The sequence below is a fragment of the Saccopteryx bilineata genome, chromosome 5 (assembly GCF_036850765.1).
Source record: "Saccopteryx bilineata isolate mSacBil1 chromosome 5, mSacBil1_pri_phased_curated, whole genome shotgun sequence".
In the NCBI taxonomy this organism is placed as follows: domain Eukaryota; kingdom Metazoa; phylum Chordata; class Mammalia; order Chiroptera; family Emballonuridae; genus Saccopteryx; species Saccopteryx bilineata.
The window spans coordinates 160,775,635-160,795,257 of record NC_089494.1 but is presented as its reverse complement, the minus strand read 5'-3'; the positions used below and the strand labels follow the sequence as shown (position 1 = coordinate 160,795,257).

At 40.9% G+C, this 19,623-nt stretch overlaps 1 protein-coding gene across 1 annotated transcript in view; it reads right to left on the bottom strand.

Annotated features, from left to right (window-relative positions):
* Positions 1-5,161: 5,161 nt before the first annotated feature.
* Positions 5,162-19,623, bottom strand: part of IL2RA (interleukin 2 receptor subunit alpha) — a 28,402-nt gene continuing 13,940 nt past the window's right edge. Inside the window, exons 2-7 of the mRNA XM_066233066.1 lie at positions 18,244-18,297; positions 17,804-17,852; positions 8,518-8,717; positions 6,874-6,957; positions 6,423-6,494; positions 5,162-5,220 (exon numbers count right to left, since the gene is read on the bottom strand). Of these exons, the coding sequence (XP_066089163.1) occupies positions 5,162-5,220; positions 6,423-6,494; positions 6,874-6,957; positions 8,518-8,717; positions 17,804-17,852; positions 18,244-18,297 (518 nt within the window). The remainder of the gene's footprint in view (positions 5,221-6,422; positions 6,495-6,873; positions 6,958-8,517; positions 8,718-17,803; positions 17,853-18,243; positions 18,298-19,623) is intronic.

The window sequence follows — 19,623 nt, the reverse complement described above, 5'->3', positions numbered from 1 at the left end:
AACAAACAAACAAACAATCCAATAAAAAAATGGGAAGAGGACATGAATAGACACTTCTCTCAGGAAGAGATACAAATGGCCAACAGATATATGAAAAGATGCTCAGCTTCATTAGTTATTAGAGAAATGCAAATCAAAACTACAATGAGATACCACCTCACTCCTGTTAGATTAGCTATTATCAACAAGACGGGTAATAGCAAATGTTGGAGAGGCTGTGGAGAAAAAGGAACCCTCATTCACTGTTGGTGGGACTGTAAAGTAGTACAACCATTATGGAAGAAAGTATGGTGGTTCCTCAAAAAACTGCAAATAGAACTACCTTATGACCCAGCAATCCCTCTACTGGGTATATACCCCCAAACCTCAGAAACATTGATACGTGAAGACACATGTAGCCCCATGTTCATTGCAGCACTGTTCACAGTGGCCAAGACATGGAAACAACCAAAAAGCCCTTCAATAGAAGACTGGATAAAGAAGATGTAGCACATATACACTATGGAATACTACTCAGCCATAAGAAATGATGACATCAGATCATTTACAGCAAAATGGTGGGATCTTGATAACATTATAAGGAGTGAAATAAGCAAATCAGAAAAAAAACAAGAACTACATGATTCCATACATTGGTGGAACATAAAAATGAGACTAAGAGACATGGACAAGAGTGTGGTGGTTACCAAGGGTGGGGGGGGGAGGGAGGACATGGGAGGGAGGGAGGGAGAGAGTTAGGGGGAGGGGGAGGGGCACAGAGAACTAGATAGAGGGTTACGGAGGCCAATCTGACTTTGGGCGAGGGGTTTGCAACATAATTTGATGACAAAATAACCTAGACATGTTTTCTTTGAATATATGTACCCTGATTTATTAATGTCATCCCATTACCATTAATAAAAATTTATTTAAAAAAAATAAATAAATAAAGGGTAAGATAAACAGCAATACTATAATAGTAGGGGATTTCAATACCCTACTAACATCACCAGATAGATCTTCAAGAAAGAAAATTAGCAAAGAAACAGCAGACTCAAAGGACATACTAGATCAACTCGATTTAATAGATATCTTCAGATTCTTTCACCCCAAAGCAGCAGAATAAACATTCTTTTCAAGTGCTCATGGTACATTCTCTAGGAAAAATCACATATTAGGGCACATAAGTGGTCTCAACAAATTTAAGAAGATTGAAATCATATCGAGCACTTTCTCTGATCACAATGGCATGAAACTAGAAATCAACCACAACAGAAAAACTGAAAAGTACTCTAACACTTGGAAACTAAATAGCATGTTATTAAATAACAAATGGTTAACAATAATATCAAAGAAGAAATAAAAAAATTCTTAGAAATGAACGATAACAAGCATACATCAACTCAAAATTTATGGGACACAGCAAAAGCGGTCCTGAGAGGGAAGTTCATAGCATTATGGGCATACCTTGAGAAGCTAGAAAAAACTCAAATAAACAACTTGACCCTGCATCTAAAGGAATTAGAAAAGGAACAGCAAGTAAAGCCCAGAGGTAGTAGAAGGAAGGAAATAGTAAAGATCAGAGAAGAAATAAATGACATAGAGGCTAAAGAAGCAATACAGAGTATCAATGAAAACAAGAGCTGGTTCTTTGAAAAGGTAAACAAGATCTATGAACCTTTAACCATTTCACCCAGAAATAAAGAGAGAGGACCCAAATAAAATTAGAAATGAGAGTGGAAAAATAACAACTGACACAAGAGAAATACAAAATATTGTAAGAAAATACTATAGACCTGTATGCCAAAATTAGACAACCTAGATAAAATGGACAAATTCCTTAAAACATAATCTTCCAAAAATTAATCTGGAAGATTCAGAAAACCTAAATAGATGGATTACAACAAATGAGATTGAAATAGTTATCAAAAAACTCCCAACAAAGAAAAATCCTGAGCCTGATGGCTTCACAAGTGAATTCTACCAAATATTCAAAGAAGAACTAACTCCTACTCTTCTCAAGCTAGTTCAAAAAATTCAAGAGGAAGGAAGACTTCCAAGTTCCTTTTATGAGGCGAGTATAATTCTGATTCCAAAACCAGGCAAAGACAACACAAAGAAAGAAAATTATAGGTCAATATTCCTGATGAATTAAGATGCTAAAATCCTCAACAAAATATTAGCAAACCGGATCCAGCAATATATAAAAAAAATCATACACTATGATCAAGTGAGATTTATTCTTGAGAGGCAAGGCTGGTACCATATTCACAAATCAATCAATGTGATTCATCACATAAACAAAAGGAAGGAGAAAAACTGCATGATAATTTCAATAGATGCAGAAAAAGAATTTGATAAAATCCAGCACCCATTCATGATCAAAACTCTCAGCAAAGTAGAAATACAGGGAACATACCTCAACATGATAAAGACCATCTATGACAAAAGCACAGCAAACATCATACTCAATGGGCAAAAATTAAAAGCAATCCCCTTAAGATCAGGAACAAGCCAGTGGTGCACCCTTTCACCACTCTTATTCAACATAGTTCTAGAAGACCTATCCACAGCATTCAGACAAGAAAAAGAAATAAAAGGCATCCAAATTGGAAAAAGAGAAGTAAAAGTATCATTATTTGCAGATGATATGATATTGTATATAGAAAACCCTAAAGTCTCAGTCAAAAAACTACTGGACCTGATAAATGAATTCAGCAAGGTGGCAGGATAAAAAATTAATACTCAGAAATCAGAGGCATTTTTGTACACTAACAATGAACTGTCAGAAAGAGAAATTAAGGAAGCAATCCCCTTCACCATTGCAACCAAAAAAATAAAGTACCTAGGAATAAATTTAACCAGGGAGATTAAAGACTTGTACTCGGAAAATTATAAAACATTGATAAAAGAAATCAAGGAAGATACGGAAGCATATACCGTACTCATGGTTAGGAAAAATAAACATCATTAAAATGTCTATATTACCCAAAGCATTGAATTTATAAATTCAATGCAATACCGATTAAAATACCAATGACTTACTTCAAAGATATAGAACACATATTCCAAAAATTTATATGGAACCAAAAGAAAACACAAATAAACTCAGCAATCTTGAAAAGGAAGAATAAAGTGGGAGGTATCACACTTCTGGATATCAAGTTATACTATAACGCCATTGTACTCAAAACAGCCTGGTACTGGCATAAGAACAGGCATATAGACCAATGGAACAGATCTGAGAACCCAGAAATAAACCCACATATTTATGACAACTGATATTTGACAAAAGAGGTAAGAGCATACATTGAAGTAAAGATAGCCTCTTCAACAAATGGTGTTGGGAAAATTAGACAGCTACCTGCAAAAAAATGAAACTAGACCACCAATTTACACCATTCACAAAAATAAACTTAAAATGGATAAAAAAACTTAAATGTAATTCGTAAAAGTATAAGCATCTTAGAAGAAAACATAGGCAGTAAGCTCTCTGACATCTCTCGCAGCAATATAGTTGCCGATTTATCTCCATGAGCAAGTGAAATGAAAGACAGGATAAACAAATGGGACTATATCAAACTAAAAAGCTTCTGCACAGCTAAAGACAATAAGAACAGAATAAAAAGACAAACTACACAATGGGCTAATATATTTGACAATACGTCTGATAAGGGGTTAATAACCAAAATTTATAAAGAACTTGTAAAACTTAATACCAGGAAGACAAACAATACAATAAAAAAATGGGCAAAAGAATGGACACTTCTCCAAAGAGGACATACAGATGGCCAATAGGCAGATGAAAAAATGTTTAAATTAAACCCACAATGAGATATCACCTCACACCAGTCAGAATGGCGCTCATCAACAAAACAACACAGAATAAGTGCTGGTGAGGATGTGGAGAAAAGGGAACCCTCCTGCACTGCTGGTGGGAATGCAGACTGGTGCAGCCACTGTGCAAAACAGTACGGAGATTTCTCAAAAAATTTAAAATCAAACTACCTTTTGACCCAGCTATGCCACTTTTAGGAATACACCCCAAGAACACCATAGCACTGTTTGAAAAGAAGAAATGCACCCCCATGTTTATGGCAGCATTGTTCACAATAGCGAAGATCTGGAAACAGCCCAAGTATCCATCAGTGGACGAGTGGATTAAAAAGCTTTGGTACATATATACTGTGGAATACTACTCAGCCATAAGAAATGATGACATCGAATCATTTACAACAACATGGGTGGACCTTGATAACATTATACTGAGCGAAATAAGTAAATCAGAAAAAACTAAGAACTATATGATTCCATACATAGGTGGGACATAAAAATGAGACTCAGAGACATGGACAAGAGTGTGGGGGTTACAGGGTGGGGGGGAGGAGAGGGATGGGGTTGGAGGAGGGGAGGGGCACAAAGAGAACCAGTTAGAAGGTGACTGAAGATAATTGGACTTTGGGTGATGGGAATGCAGCATAATCAAATGTCAGAATAACCTAGAGATGTTTTCTCTGAACATATGTACCTTGATTTATTAATGTCACCCCATTAAAATCAATTTTAAAAAGATATCTCCTGGTTGTCCCAATCTGCAGCCAGGATGAAGAATCTGAGTAAATGTAAATAAACTACACCTGGGTCGCATTGCTGGTCAAGGGGGCGCTGGTATGCGTGCCTGCAGATGGTAAGCTGGGAGGCGGGAGAGGAGGAGCTCAGGGTGGACCTGGTTGCCTTCTAGCCAGGTGACAGAGTGGAAAGGTCTTGGGCTCTTAATTCAGGTTGCAGTTTGGGCTCTGCTGTGCAATCTTGTTTGCAGTACCTAATCTGTAGATGTTACTTAATCTGGTTTGCCTATGATGTGGCTATGAGAAGGTTTCTGAGAAGACAGGTTGTGATAACGTTTATTAGACAAGCATCGAGCCTGGTTTACAGTAGACACTTAACAAATGTTAGTTTCCTTTGCTTTCCCAATTCCCTGCAGCTTTAATTCTTGTGGATTGACTCTTTAGGAGTGCATACATTGGCCAATTTCCCCTCTACTGCTCCCCAAACTGCTGGTGGGTAGTAGGAGGATGGGGTGGGCTGGGCACAAGGGTATCTCCGCTCTGGTGCTTTTCCTACTTTGGCTTCACCAGTAGCTTGGGCCAGGGCTTCCTTAACACGGGACTCACCATCTCCACTACCACGTGAGCACACTCAGAAGGAGGACACTGAGGAGCAGGAGAATGCAGCCAGCCACTGTCAACAGAGAAGCAGTTCAGCAAAGGAACGCCCTGGGCGATGTCACAGAGTAGGCTGGGAAAAAAGCCCTGCGAGCAAGGATTTCCTGAAGAGGTGGGATCCGCAGTTTCTGATTCCCCTCCCAGAATGCAGCTGCCTCCCCCAACGGACTTCTCAGGGGGCTCAGGGACTAAGACAGGACTGGGTGAGGGGGGGATGGAGAAGGGCATGGCACCTTTCCTCAAAAGGCTTTCAGGTGCGATCAGACTGACAGCCACTCTCTTCAGAAAGGTTCCGAGGCCAGGCCTCAGTTAAAGAGACCCTGAGGAAGGTCAGTGACAGGTAGAAGAAATATTGAAATATAAAGGTAAATGATAAACACTTTAGCATCTCTTGAGTGTCCATATTTCCCAAATAGTATTGGAGTGAGCCACCTATCTGTGTATGCATGTATCTACCTGTCTACCTACCTGCCTATCTTAGATGTGCCTCAAAGCTTGTTTTTCTTCTCCCCCATCCCCTGGCTTTATTGAAAGACAATCAACACATACATTGTGTAAGTTTAAGGTTGATTTGATCTGCTTACATATTGCCATATGATTACCACCATAGCACTAACACTTCCATCACTTCACATTTCTGTTTTGTTTTGAGACCATGTCGATGTAGTCTCTCCGCAACTTTGGAATACACCATACAGAGCTGGTAACTACACTCACCACGCTGTACACTCCATCCCAGAGCTCCCCCTCTGACTGGAAGTTTGTGTCTCTGACCACCACTTCCCTATTTGCTCCAGCCCCTGGTACTCTGTTTCTATGAGCGTGTTTTTACTTTTATTTTTTCTTGCCTACACGCATGTTTTTTCTTTTTCTCCTCCCAGGAAACAACTGTACTGTTAAAGGAATGTTTCTCCCTTTCCCTGGTTACATCCCCTCCCTCCTCCTTTGCCTCAGCCCTCACGCACAAGCACGAGGTCTTTGGTCATTTATGGTCCATTTGGGAGGAGCTGATTGGGGCTGGTTGTGATTCACTCACAACTTACTGTAATTGATTAGTGTGACACTGAATTATGTTAATTCTTAGATTAGTTTTTTACTCTTATAAACATATAGTGTAAATAAGGGGTCATTTTAAACGACTGACCAATCCACCCACTCACCTACCAAGCAATATGTCCCACAATCCCTGTCTGGTGTAAATATTGTCAATGTACCCACCTGCTATCTGATACTCAGTGGTGAATGTGAACATCTTCGAAGTTATAGCCACATCTGCATGGTTTTGAAAATCTGTGCAAAAGAGAGAGGGGAAGATGCTTTGTTTGCGCAATTATCAGATTGCACATGCTGGAGAGTGTTAGGGCTTCTCCTTAAGCTAGAACCTGAGACTGATGGAAAGGATATACAAGACGAGGGGACGCTGTGCCAAGCATTTTGTTCTGGTCTCTAGAAACACCGCCCTTAGTCTGGTTTCTCCTCTTTCTGCCATTTGCTTTCCAGCATTTGAGGATTGGGAGGTCAGATGTGAGATGCTTAATCATCTCTAACACCACAGGGCAGCTCTGACCCATCTGCTGGAGGGGCTGCTCCATGCAAACTGTCTTCCCTTTGTCCCATTATGATTTAATGGCGAAGCTTTCATTTTTGTAGAAATAAACTCTAGCCATACCTGTAGTAGTACCTGTTGTTATTAAGGGACAGGAAGTTTCACTCCCCCAAGGAGCATCCAAGCTTGTTTGAGACTTTTCATCACCTGGAGGAGAGAGTAACTGATGCTCATGGAATTGAAGGTGGAGAGAGTGGGGTCTCACACCCAACCCTGCCTGCCCTCCTTAGCTGACTGCAGACACACTAGCTAGGGTGTGGCTCCCAGTTCTGGGAATGTTATCTGTGGGTGCCACATCACATGGCTCTACATTAGAGTCACAGGAATATGGGTAAGTGGCCCCAGCAGAGCCCAATGAGAGGCAAGTTTAATTCTTTTTTTTTAAGTGAGAGGAAGGTGAACAGTTGAGACAGACTCCTGCATGTGCCCCGACCAGGATCCACCTGAAGACCTCCTCCATCTGGAGCCAATGCTCGGACCAACCAAGCTATTCTCAGTGCCTAAGGCTAATGCTAGGATCCACTGAGCCACTGGGTGCAAGACAAGAACAGGGAGAGAAGGGGGAGGGGAAGAGAAACAGATGGTAGCTTCTCATGCATGCCCTGACCAGGGATCAAACCTGGGACATACATATGCCATCTTGACACTCTATCTACTGAACCAACTAGCCAGCGCTGGGAATTCTAATTCTGATCATGGTTACCCCCCAGGCTTCCTACTCAGCACTGGTTTCCATCTGTGGCTTGGAAAGAAGTCATAATAATACTATCAAATACCATCAAATAACATATACCATCAAACTATCAAAGAAAGTAGAAGGGCACAAAATGATAGCTTTTTTCTATGACAGGTTCCCTTTCCTCAGGGGTGTTACTCAGGACGCTGCCCCACCATGTCATCATTTTACAAAGGAAACCAGGGACATGCCTTGGCCAGCAGTGTGGTTCACTGGAGACAGGCTATGGGAAAGAAACACAGAATTCCCAAAGAATTCAAGAGAAAGACATGGAATATGAGAAAGAGTGGTGAGCAAAGGAACCCATTGTTAAATGTAAGCAACTTTTAATTTTAGAAATAGTAATATGATGCCAGACTGAAAATAGAAGAAAACCTCAACATAGATGGGCTGTGTGTGTGCATCAATGAATGTGTATGTGTGTGTGTGTGTGTGTGTGTGTGCTTAAGTCCCCTCCCTTCACATTTGCACTTTTATCAAAGCTCAGGTGAAAATTATATAAGGGGAAGTTTCATGCAAACAATGTAGCACTGTACAAATAATGGATTTACATTATATATCAGTAAATTAGAAATGTGTAGGTGGCAGGCTAGGCTTTCCCTTTTGAATGAGAGGAAGTTTGGGTAGCTTAGAAGAAGTGGAATTTCGGTGTCAGGGGGAAAGGGAAGAGCATCATCACCAGTGAATGATCTGGGGATTTTGGAACACTCAAAAGATCTTTTCTCCTCTTCTGTCTCCGGGTACTTATCCCCACTCAGGATACAGGGGACTCAGGATAAATGAGAGAGCTTAGAGTTTATCTAGCCTTTTTTCTAGAATGAGAGAAAACAGAGGCCCAAGGAGATTAAGTGCTTAGCTTGCCCAATGTTACATAGCTGGTGGGTAAAAAATTCCACCCAGGTGGGTCTGATGGAAAAGAAAGTAATGAACTTAAGAGGGTGCCACTGTACCTGGAAACTGGTGGTTACTACTTTCATTTGTGCACTTAAGTGGGGGCTTTGTCCATATTGTCTTCCCATAAGTCATTTTGCAGATTCTCTTGGCAGGACCTCTCTGTAGGGCCCTGAATCCCGGGGCACATTCATAATAAACTGTCTGCCCCACCACAAAATAATACTTTCTCTTTGAAGCTTCATCTTCCCATGGTGGAGGCTCCCTGCAATGACCTGGAAGAAGAAAAGGAAATTCAAAGGCAATTTGGAAAAACAATGTGAGTAAATCCAAGTTTCCCCTTCCAAGAGACTGGACATTTGTTCTTATTTTTTTGTTTGTTCGTTTTATTTTCTTTCATTTAACCAATATGTATTGAGAACATCTATGTGTCAGGAACTTTGCTAAGTACTTTGTGGCAAGGCACAATGATGTATTCACTCCTGTAGGAGGGGTCATTCTTTGGGTAAGAAGGACATATGAAGGTGGAATGTGCTGAGTATTATAGTTAAGGAAAAGATGCTTGCTGTGGGAACACAGAGGAATGAGTGATTACTTCTGATGACAGTGAGGGTTTTGATAAGTGGACAGGAGTGGAAAGGGTGGTTTCAGCTGAGATAAGGGCAGGCTCAAACCAATTTAGATCACTGAAAAGTGAAGATCACCTTGTATCTCCACTGCTTATTGAGAAGCTACATCCTTGAGTTGCAGCTTAATGGTCACATTAGGATCATGACAGAAGGATTGGGACAAAGCCAAAGCCATGGGAAGAGACAGCCTGAGAGAATCCCAGAGACTTGATCAACCCATGCCTGAAGCTTGCCCTCCATGAGCCCTCTCAAGGCCTCTGAAAATTCCCCATGCCCAGTAACTTTCCACTCACCAACTAAAACCCAAACCTGGCTGACCTTTAACCCCAATGATCATATCCTGCTCTGATAGACATAATCTCAGGATTTCTCATATGGAATTAAAAGTACCCCGTGTTCCCCAGATTGTGAAGCTACCCGTAGTCTCTGACCTTCCACAACCTGAGTACCCAATATAACCCAATATAACCTCTACAAATACTCTATATAACCCTTTTGCCCTAGTGAGAAGCATAATGATTCTGTTCTGAGTGGTCTGCTCTATTATAGCACCTTGCACATCATGACTGATCTTATTTTTCAGTCTCATAAAATTTCCTCTACAGCCAATGAAATCCATAACTGTCTGAAGCTGTTTGGATTGGATTTGCTTCATTTAAATGAAAACATTCTACTTAAGACAATCTGTGAAGTATCCCTTAGCCAGAACCAGCTGTTTATCTCTTGAGTAAGAACAACAAACATTGACCTTTTGAAAACTTTTAATAATTGTGGGAGAAGTAGAGAAAAACAAACAATTAAATGTGTTTTGAAATACCATTCCAGTACAAAGTTCCAGTGGTAAATGAAGAAAAACATCACATTGCAACAATCAGTCTTAATTTTTTTTTAAATAATGGAAGCTGCAAATAAATTCAAACCAGTTTAAAAGAAGTAATCAGTAGAGAGACCCCTAGTCTAATCCAGAAGACCCAAGGTCTTATTCCTAAATTATGTGCATTTAGCCAAGTCTTTTACCTTGTCTCATTTCTTTAGTAAATTGAAGTTATACTCTTGCTCCTTGATTCACTGGATTTCGAGGTTCAAGTGAGGTTACATACAATATGATAGAGTTCTCTGTAAGGTGATAAAATCGGCATTAAACCAGAGGGTTTCATAAAGTCAGCTGATCCCAAAAAAGCTCAAGTTTTCCTAATGGGCTCTTTCCTCCTGATGTTATGACAACTTCAGTCAACATGATTTATTTTTATTTTTTTAAAATTAATTTTAATGGGCTGACATTGATAAATCAGGGTACATATGTTCAGAGAAAGTATCTCTAGGTTAATTTGACATTTGATTATGCTGCATTCCCATCACCCAAAGTCTAATTGTCTTCCGTCACCTTCTAACTGGTTTTCTTTGTGCCCCTCCCCTCCCCCAACACCCTTCCTCACCTCCCCCCCTCCACATAACCCCCACACTCTTGTCTATGTCTCTGAGTCTCATTTTTATGTCCCACCTATGTATTGAATCATATAGTTCTTAGTTTTTCTGATTTACTTATTTCATTCAGTATAATGTTATCAAGGTCCATCCATGTTGTTGTAAATGATCCAATGTCATCATATCTTATGGCTGAGTAGTATTCCATAGTATATATGTACCAAAGCTTTTTAATCCACTAGTCCACTGATGGACACTTGGGCTATTTCCAGATCTTCGCTATTGTGAACAATGCTGCCATAAACATGCGGGTGTTCTCCTTTTGAAACAGTGCTATGGTGTTCTTGGGGTATATTCCTAAAAGTGGCATAGCTGGGTCAAAAGGCAGTTTGATTTTTAATTTTTTGAAGAATCTCCATATTGTTTTCCACAGTGGCTGCACCAGTCGCAATCCCACCAGCAGTGCAGGAGGGTTCCCTTTTCTCCACATCCTCACCAGCACTTATTCTGTGTTGTTTTGTTGATGAGCACCATTCTGACTGGTGTGAGATGATATCTCATTGTGGTTTTAATTTGCATTTCTTTAATGATTAGTGATGTTGAACATTTTTTCATCTGCCTATTGGCCATCTGTATGTCCTCTTTGGAGAAGTGTCTATTCATTTTTTTTGCCCATTTTTTTTATTGTATTGTTTGTCTTCCTGGTATTAAGTTTTACAAGTTCTTTATAAATTTTGGTTATTAACCCCTTATCAGACGTATTGTCAAATATATTAGCACATTGTGTAGTTTGTCTTTTTATTCTGTTCTTATTGTCTTTAGCTGTGCAAAAGCTTTTTAGTTTGATATAGTCCCATTTGTTTATCCTGTCTTTTATTTCACTTGCCCGTGGAGATAAATAGGTAAATATATTGCTGCGAGAGATGTCAGAGATCTTACTGCCTATGTTTTCTTCTAAGATGCTTATACTTTTACGCCTTACATTTAAGTCTTTTATCCATTTTGAGTTTATTTTTGTGAATGGTATAAATTGGTGGTCTAGTTTCATTTTTTTGCAGGTAGCTGTCCAATTTTCCCAACACCATTTGTTGAAGAGGCTGTCTTTACTTCAATGTATGCTCTTACCTCTTTTGTCAAATATCAGTTGTCCATAAAAGTGTGGGTTTATTTCTGGGTTCTCAGATCTGTTCCATTGATCTATATGCCTGTTCTTATGCCAACACCAAGCTGTTTTGAGTACAATGTTCTTGTAGTATAACTTGATATCCGGAAGTGCGATACCTCCCACATTATTCTTCCTTTTCAAGATTGCTGAGGTTATTCGTGTTCTCTTTTGATTCCATATAAATTTTTGAAATATGTGTTCTATATCTTTGAAGTAAGTCATTGGTATTTTAATCAGTATTGCATTGAATTTATAAATTGCTTTGGGTAATATAGACATTTTAATGATGTTTATTCTTCCTAACTATGCGCACAGTATATGCTTCCACTTGTTTGTATCTTCCTTGATTTCTTTTATCAATGTTTTATAATTTTCCGAGTACAAGTCTTTAATCTCCCTGGTTAAATTTATTCCTAGGTACTTTATTTTTTTGGTTGCAATGGTGAAGGGGATTGCTTCCTTAATTTCTCTTTCTGACAGTTCATTGTTAGTGTACAAAAATGCCTCTGATTTCTGAGTATTAATTTTTTATCCTGCCACCTTGCTGAATTCATTTATCAGGTCCAGTAGTTTTTTGACTGAGACTTTAGGGTTTTCTATATACAATATCATATCATCTTCAAATAATGATAGTTTTATTTCTCCTTTTCCAATTTGGATGCCTTTTATTTCTTTTTCTTGTCTGATTGCTGTGGCTAGGACTTCCAGAACTATGTTGAAGAAGAGTGGTGAAAGGAGGCACTCCTACCTTGTTCCTGATATTAAAGGGATTGCTTTTAATTTTTGCCCATTGAGTATGATGTTGGCTGTGCATTTGTCATAGATGGCCTTTATCATGTTGAGGTATGTTCCCTGTATTTCTACTTTGCTGAGAGTTTTGATCATGAATGGGTGCTGGATTTTATCAAATTCTTTTTCTGCATCTATTGAAATTATCATGTAGTTTTTCTCCTTCCTTTTGTTTATGTGATGAATCACATTGATTGATTTGTGAATATTGTACCAGCCTTGCCTCCCAAGAATAAATCCCACTTGATCATGGTGTATGATTTCTTTTATATATTGCTGGATCCGGTTTGCTAATATTTTGTTGGGATTTTAGCATCTAAGTTGATCAAGGATATTGGCCTATAATTTTCTTTCTTTGTGTTGTCTTTGCCTGGATTTGGAATCAGAATTATACTCGCCTCATAAAAGGAGCTTGGAAGTCTTCCTTCCTCTTGAATTTTTGAACTAGCTTGAGAAGGATAGGAGTTAGTTCTTCTTTGAATATTTGGTAGAATTCACTTATGAAGCCATCAGGCCCAGGACTTTTCTTTTTTGGGAGTTTTTTTTTGGAGTTTTTTATATTTTTCTGAAGTTGGAAACAGGGAGGCAGTAAGACAGACTCCCACATGTGCCCAACCAGGATCCACCTGGCATGTCCACCAGGGGGCGATGCTCTGCCCATCTGGGGTGTTGCTCTGCCGCAACCAAAGGCATTCTAGCGCCTGAGGCTGAGGCCACAGAGCCAACCTCAGCGCTCGAGCCAACTTTGCTCCAATGGAGTCTCAGCTGTGGGAGGGGTAGAGAGAGACAGAGAGGAAGGAGAGGGGGAGGGGTGGAGAAGCAGATGAGTGCTTCTCCTGTGTGCCCTGGCTGGGAATTGAACCCGGGACTCCTGAACACCAGGCCAACATTCTACTACTGAGCCAACTGGCCAGGGCCTCTTTTTTGGGAGTGTTTTGATAACTGTTTCAATCTTATTTGTTGTAATCCATCTGTTTAGGTTTTCTAATTCTTCCAGATTAATTTTTGGAAGATTATATGTTTCAAGGAATTTTCCATTTCATCTAGGTTGTCTAGTTTTTTGGCATACAGTTCTTCACAGTATTTTCTTACAATATTTTGTATTTCTCTTGTGTCAGTTGTTATTTCTCCACTCTCATTTCTAATTTTATTTATTTGAGTCCTCTCTCTTTTTACTTGGTGAGTCTGGTTAAAGGTTCATAGATCTTGTTTACCTTTTCAAAGAACTAGCTCCTGGTTTCATTGATCCTCTGTATTGCTTCTTTAGCCTCTATGTCATTTATTTCTTCTCTGATCTTTATTATTTCCTTCCTTCTACTAGCTCTGGGCTTGACTTGCTGTTCTTTTTCTAGTTCTTTTAGATGCAGGGTCAAGTTGTTTATTTGAGTTTTTTCTAGCTTCTTGAGGTATGCCCATAATGCTATGAACTTCCCTCTCAGGACCGCTTTTGCTGTGTCCCATAAATTTTGAGTTGATGTATGCTCGTTATTGTTTGTTTCTAGAAATTATTTTATTTCTTCTTTGATCTCATTGTTAACCCATTTATTATTTAATAACATGCTATTTAGTTTACAAGTGTTAGAGTACTTTTCAGTTTTTCTGTTGTGGTTGATTTCTAGTTTCATGCCATTGTGATCAGAGAAAGTGCTTGATATGATTTCAATCTTCTTAAATTTGTTGAGACCACTTTTGTGCCCTAACATGTGGTCTATCCTAGAGAATGTACCATGAGCACTTGAAAAGAATGTACATTTTGCTGCTTTAGGGTGAAAGGTTCTGAAGATATCTATTAAATCGAGTTGATCTAGTATGTCCTTTAAGTCTGCTGTTTCTTTGCTAATTTTCTTTCTTGAAGATCTATCTGGTGATGTTAATGGGATATTAAAATCCCCTACTATTATAGTATTGCTGTTGATCTTACCCTTTAAATCCATCCAAGTCTGCTTTATATATTTAGGTGCTCCTATATTAGGTGCATAGATATTTATAACGGTTATATCTTCCTGTTGGATTGCTCCCTTTATCATTATGTAGTGACCTTCTTTATCTCTTACTATAGGCTTTGTTTTAAAGTCCATTTTGTCTGATATAAGTATTGCTACCCCAGATTTTTTTTCATTTCCATTTGCATGAAATATTTTTTTACCATCCTTTTATCTTCAGTCTATGTGCATCTTTTAAGGTGTGTCTCTTGTAGACAGCATATGTATGGGTCCTGTTTTTTTATCCACCCAGCTACCCTGTGTCTTTTGATTGGATCATTTAATCCATTTACATTTAAGGTTATTATTGATATGTAGTTGTTTATTACCATTTTATTCTTTGAAACTGTATTCTTCTTTTGCTATATTCTTTTTCTCCTTTGATCTGTTTAAAACAGGCCCCTTAGCATTTCTTGCAGCCTTGGTTTGGTTGTAGTGAATTCCTTGATTTTTTTTGGTCTGTAAAGCTTTTTATTTCTCCTTCAATTTTAAACGATAACCTTGCTGGATAAAGTAGTCTTGGTTGTAGGCTCTTGTTCTGCATCACTTTGAATATTTCTTGCCATTCCCTTCTGGCCTCAAGTGTAGCTGTGGAGAAGTCAAAAGTCATCCTTATGGAGGCTCCTTTGTAGGTGATAGTCTTTTTTTCTCTAGCAGCTTTTAATATTTTCTCTTTATCATTTAGCTTTGGTATTTTAATTATGATGTGTCTTGGTGTAGATTTCTTTGGGTTTCTCTTTAATGGAGTTCTCTGTGCTTCTTGAACTGGTGAGATGTTTTCCTGCCTTAATTGAGGGAAGTTTTCAGCTACGATATGTTTGAACAAAGTCTCTATCCCTTGTTCTTTCTCTTCTTCTTCAGGAGCCCCTATAAAGCGGATGTTATTTCTCTTCATGTTGTCATGGAGCTCTCTTAGAGTTTCCTCAGACTTTTTGAATCTCTTTTCTTTTTTCTGCTCTGCTTTGTGTGTTCATTTATCTTGTGTCTAACTACTGATTCAATTCTCAGCTTCATCCATCCAGCTTTTAATTCCTTCCATTGTGTTCTTCATTTCTGATATTGTATTTGACATTTCTGACTGATTCTTTTTTATTTCAATGTTCTTTTTTATATTTGCTATTTATTTATTTAGGTGTTTGTAATGACCATCTATTGTTGTTCTAATAGCCTTGAGCATCCTAACAATCGTATTTTAAACTCTGCATCTGGTAATTTGGTTATATCTGTCTCATTCAGGTCCTTTTCTGGGGATTTCTCTTGATTCATTTGTGTTGCATTTCTCTGCCTTCTCATTTTGTCTGTGTAAGAGAAGGTTTTGGCCTCTGGAGTTTACTGGGTGTGGCTTCTGTGTTCCTCTGTGTCTGTCTTCAGACCCGCCACTCCCTCTGCTGCTGCTGCCTAGGGCATTTGGATATGAGCATCGCTAGTGCCTGCCCACTGGGGCTGTTGCTGTGGTCTCTGCCTCTCCTTTACGGGAGTGGCTGTAATCACGTGCTCAGGTGTACAAGTCTCAGTGGCCTTGGCCTTCATCTCGCCCCCACGGGTGGTGTTATACTCGGCCCTGAGGGCAAGGGTGAGCACCATTTCTCAGCTTCAGGTCTCCACCTTATTCCGGGCTTTCGCCCTGCCCTTGCAGGAGGAGCCCGCTTATGGGATCGCTGAATACCTTGGCTCCACAGGCCTGGCAGGACTGCATGCCCATGCTCAGTAGCAGGACTTTGCCTGTTCTGGGCTTTTGGCTCCACCCCTGTGGGCGGAGCCGTCTCCCAAGTCAGGCCATAAGCCTCAGTTTTACGGGTGAGGCAATGTTGTGCTCCTGAGCTCTTGATCAATGGCGGTTCTCCAGCCCTTCCAGGGCTCCTGACCTTCCCCCTCAGGTTGGATTACAGATGGCTCGCAGCTGGGCTTGACTACTTTTGCACAGCCCCTCTTCCCCAGCCGAGCAAGACTGAGCTCACACCTGGGCCTCAGTGGTGGCCAGCCGGCTTCCATCCTTACCTTCAGAACCGTGCTTCTGCATCCCACCGCTCGCCCTCGGGTGAGCCCTCAACCGTGTGGGTGGGGACGCTGCAGCTCAGACCCTAAGACTCATTACTGTAGTCTTGAAAGCTTCCTTCTTCTAAGCGACTCTGCTCTGAATGCCATGGGAGAGCTTGTTTGTCTGGTGCCCTGCTTCCCTTTGCTGGTATTGCTGTTTCCAGGGGAAATATTCACTTCAGATTTGGGGAGTGACTCATACCACAGGTTAGGGTGGCTGTCTCTCAAAATATTTCTTTCTGTGCCTCCTAGATTACACTCTCTTCCCTTTGCTCTAGTCCTCTCCTCTCTCCCCTTCCCCTGGAGCCCCAGGTAAGTGTTTGTGAGAGAGGTTTTCTGCGTGGTCCCTTTAAGAAGAATCCTGGGTCTGAGAAATCAGTCTCTTTCTCACAAACAGTATCTTATCCTGTTTTCAGCTACATACTGTCCATACGCCTATTCTAGGCTCTGGGCCTGCAGGCTGGGTCTTTGTTCCTAGGGCTCAGGACCTCCCCTCTCTGCTAAACTCACTTCCCGCCACACGAGTCTGTCCCGGCTGCCTGCCATTTGCTCCGGGGAGCTGGGCAGCCCTCATCACGTTTTTGCTTTTTCTACCAGTCTCAGTGTGGCTTCTTTAGTGTTCCTTGGTTGAAGAGTCCTCTTAGTTTAGTCCAAAGTTGGTTTTTCCAGATGATGGTTCTTAAAATTAGTTTGTAATCCACTTTGGTTCTGGGAGGTAGGTGAAAGTTGGTACGTCTGCCTACTCTATCGCCATCTTGTCTCCTTCAACATGATTTATTGCAGAAAGTTGTGGTAGCAACTGGGTAGTTATGGTGCTCACTCATCCACAGCCCAGTAGCTAGAATGTGTTTGTCTGTAGCTTCGAGACTCACCAGTGTGGCCCAGCATGTTCACAACCCCACAGTAGAAAACATGTTGAAGAAAATGCTTTGTTGGCAGTTCATTATAGTCTACTTAGGGGAAAAGCAAAGTATTTCTTTTAGAGCGGGACTGTAGTCTGCTCATGTTTGTATCTTCAGCTGGCAGTGCCTGGTACATTTTGTTCTAGCACATTCTTTTGAATTGAATTGAATTGCATTCAACCAGCCCCAAAGTCAGGAAGGAACCCAGAGCCCAAGTTGTTTTCTGTGAGAGTGAATTGAAATGCTGCACCAATAGCCTGCAAATGCTATACAATAATTCTTTTTGACATGATATCCTTAGAGGAGAGGGCAGTGGGACAGACTTCCTTCCTTTGGGGAGCAAGCATGTCATATACCTGCAAGAATAAGGATGGCTCCTAGTGCTCAGCCAGATAACAATTGTTCAGATTCACCTCTTAGTTAATTTTGCCTCAAGGTTAATTTGGTCTGTGGGCTGCATGTGGCTTGGCATTTCTGTGGTTTCCCTTTCCTTCTGTTCTTTTTTTTAAAAATTTTTAAAATTTTTTTGAAGTTGGAAACGGGGAGGCAGTCAGACAGACTCCTGCATGCGCCTGACTGGGATCCACCTGGCATGCCCACCAGGGGGCGATGCTCTGCCCATCTGGGGCATCGCTCTGCCACAACCAGAGACATTCTAGCGCCTGAGGCAGAGGCCACAGAGCCAACCTCAGCGCTCAGGCCAATTTTGCTCCAATGGAGCCTTGGCTGCAGGAGGGGAAGAGAGAGACAGTGAGGAAGGAGAGGGGGAGGGGTGGAGAAGCAGATGGGCGCTTCTCCTGTGTGCCTTGGCCGGGTATCGAACCCGGGACTCCCACATGCCAGGCTGATGCTCTACCACTGAGCCAACTGGCCAGGGCCTCCTTCTGTTCTTTAGGTTTAGGAGTTGCCTTTTTTTCAGTGTTGCCGGAGGCTAGAGAATATGAATAGAATGAAGCAGATAACTTCACAAATGCTTAAAATAGTAAACACTCTTCATGTATTCATTTACTCAAAAAGAAAGTGTCTTTTTAGTGCTTGTGACCTGCCAGGAAATATCAGATGCTGGGGTTACAAAGATGAGCCACACATGCCCTTGGGGTGCTCTCTGTGGGCCCTGCTCACATCAAGCCTGGGACAGCACTGACCTGTCAGTATTCATGAGTGTAATGACAATGGCCTTCAGCATGTTTCTGAAAGAACTAGTAGATTTTTCTGGTGGAATTATTTGTGGATGTGGCTTTCTCCCAAAGGAACTCCATTCTGGCCATCATGCCTGCTAACATTGTGTGTGGGCATGTTTGTGATGGCAGGAAGGAATGATCTGACTCAGCAGCCCACTGACTCTTTTGTTTCCCTAAAGCAATTTATGTAAAAGGTAGAGAGATGTACCCCCCATTTTTAAGTGAGAGGAGGGGAGACAGAGAGACAGATTCCTGCATGTACCCCAACTAGGATCCACCCAGCAACCCCTGTCTGAGGCCAATGCTGGAGTCAACTGAGCTATTTTTAGCACCAGAAGCTGATGCACTCCCCCCAACCAAGCTATCCTCAGCCCCTGAGGACTATGCTTGAACCAATAGAGCCACTAGCTGTGGGTGGGGAAAAGGGAGTGAAGGGGGAGAGGGAGGAGAAGAGAAGCAGATGGTTGCTTCTCATGTGTGCTCTGACTGGGGATCAAACTTGGGATGTCCACATGCTGGGCCAATGCTCTATCCACTGAGCATATGGCCAGGGCTGATAGATGCAATCTTAAAGTAACAAAAAGAAAACCTCTCTATAACCCTTCTCTCTATTATGAAGAGTTTGGCAAAGGAGTTGAGTAAGAGCACTAAAGTGAAGAGGCATTGGGATTCTAATTTAGGGTCAGAGAGAGGATCTTCTGGGAAAAAATAGTATGGGGTACTTCAACAGAGTAGCGGTCTCTAGGCTTTGCAGTGCGTACATAGTTTGGGTGGGATAGAAGTCCTGCAGCTCACCAAAACCATCTCCAGGACTCAGAAATAAAAAGATATGTAAACCCACCACTATTTACTACATTCTAATATCACAGAGTAGATAAAAGACCTTGTTAGGGAGATTGGATTCATGAGGGAACTTTCAGGATCAAAGAAGAAAGTTGAATGGCACAATCACAGTGTCAGATCAACTTTGGTTTAGAAAGAATCACGGGGGTCACTTTCTTCAGTTCCACCCCAGGGAGGTGATTGGCCTACAATATCTAGGCAAGCACCTCTGCGATCTCCTCTTGCCCTCCCCA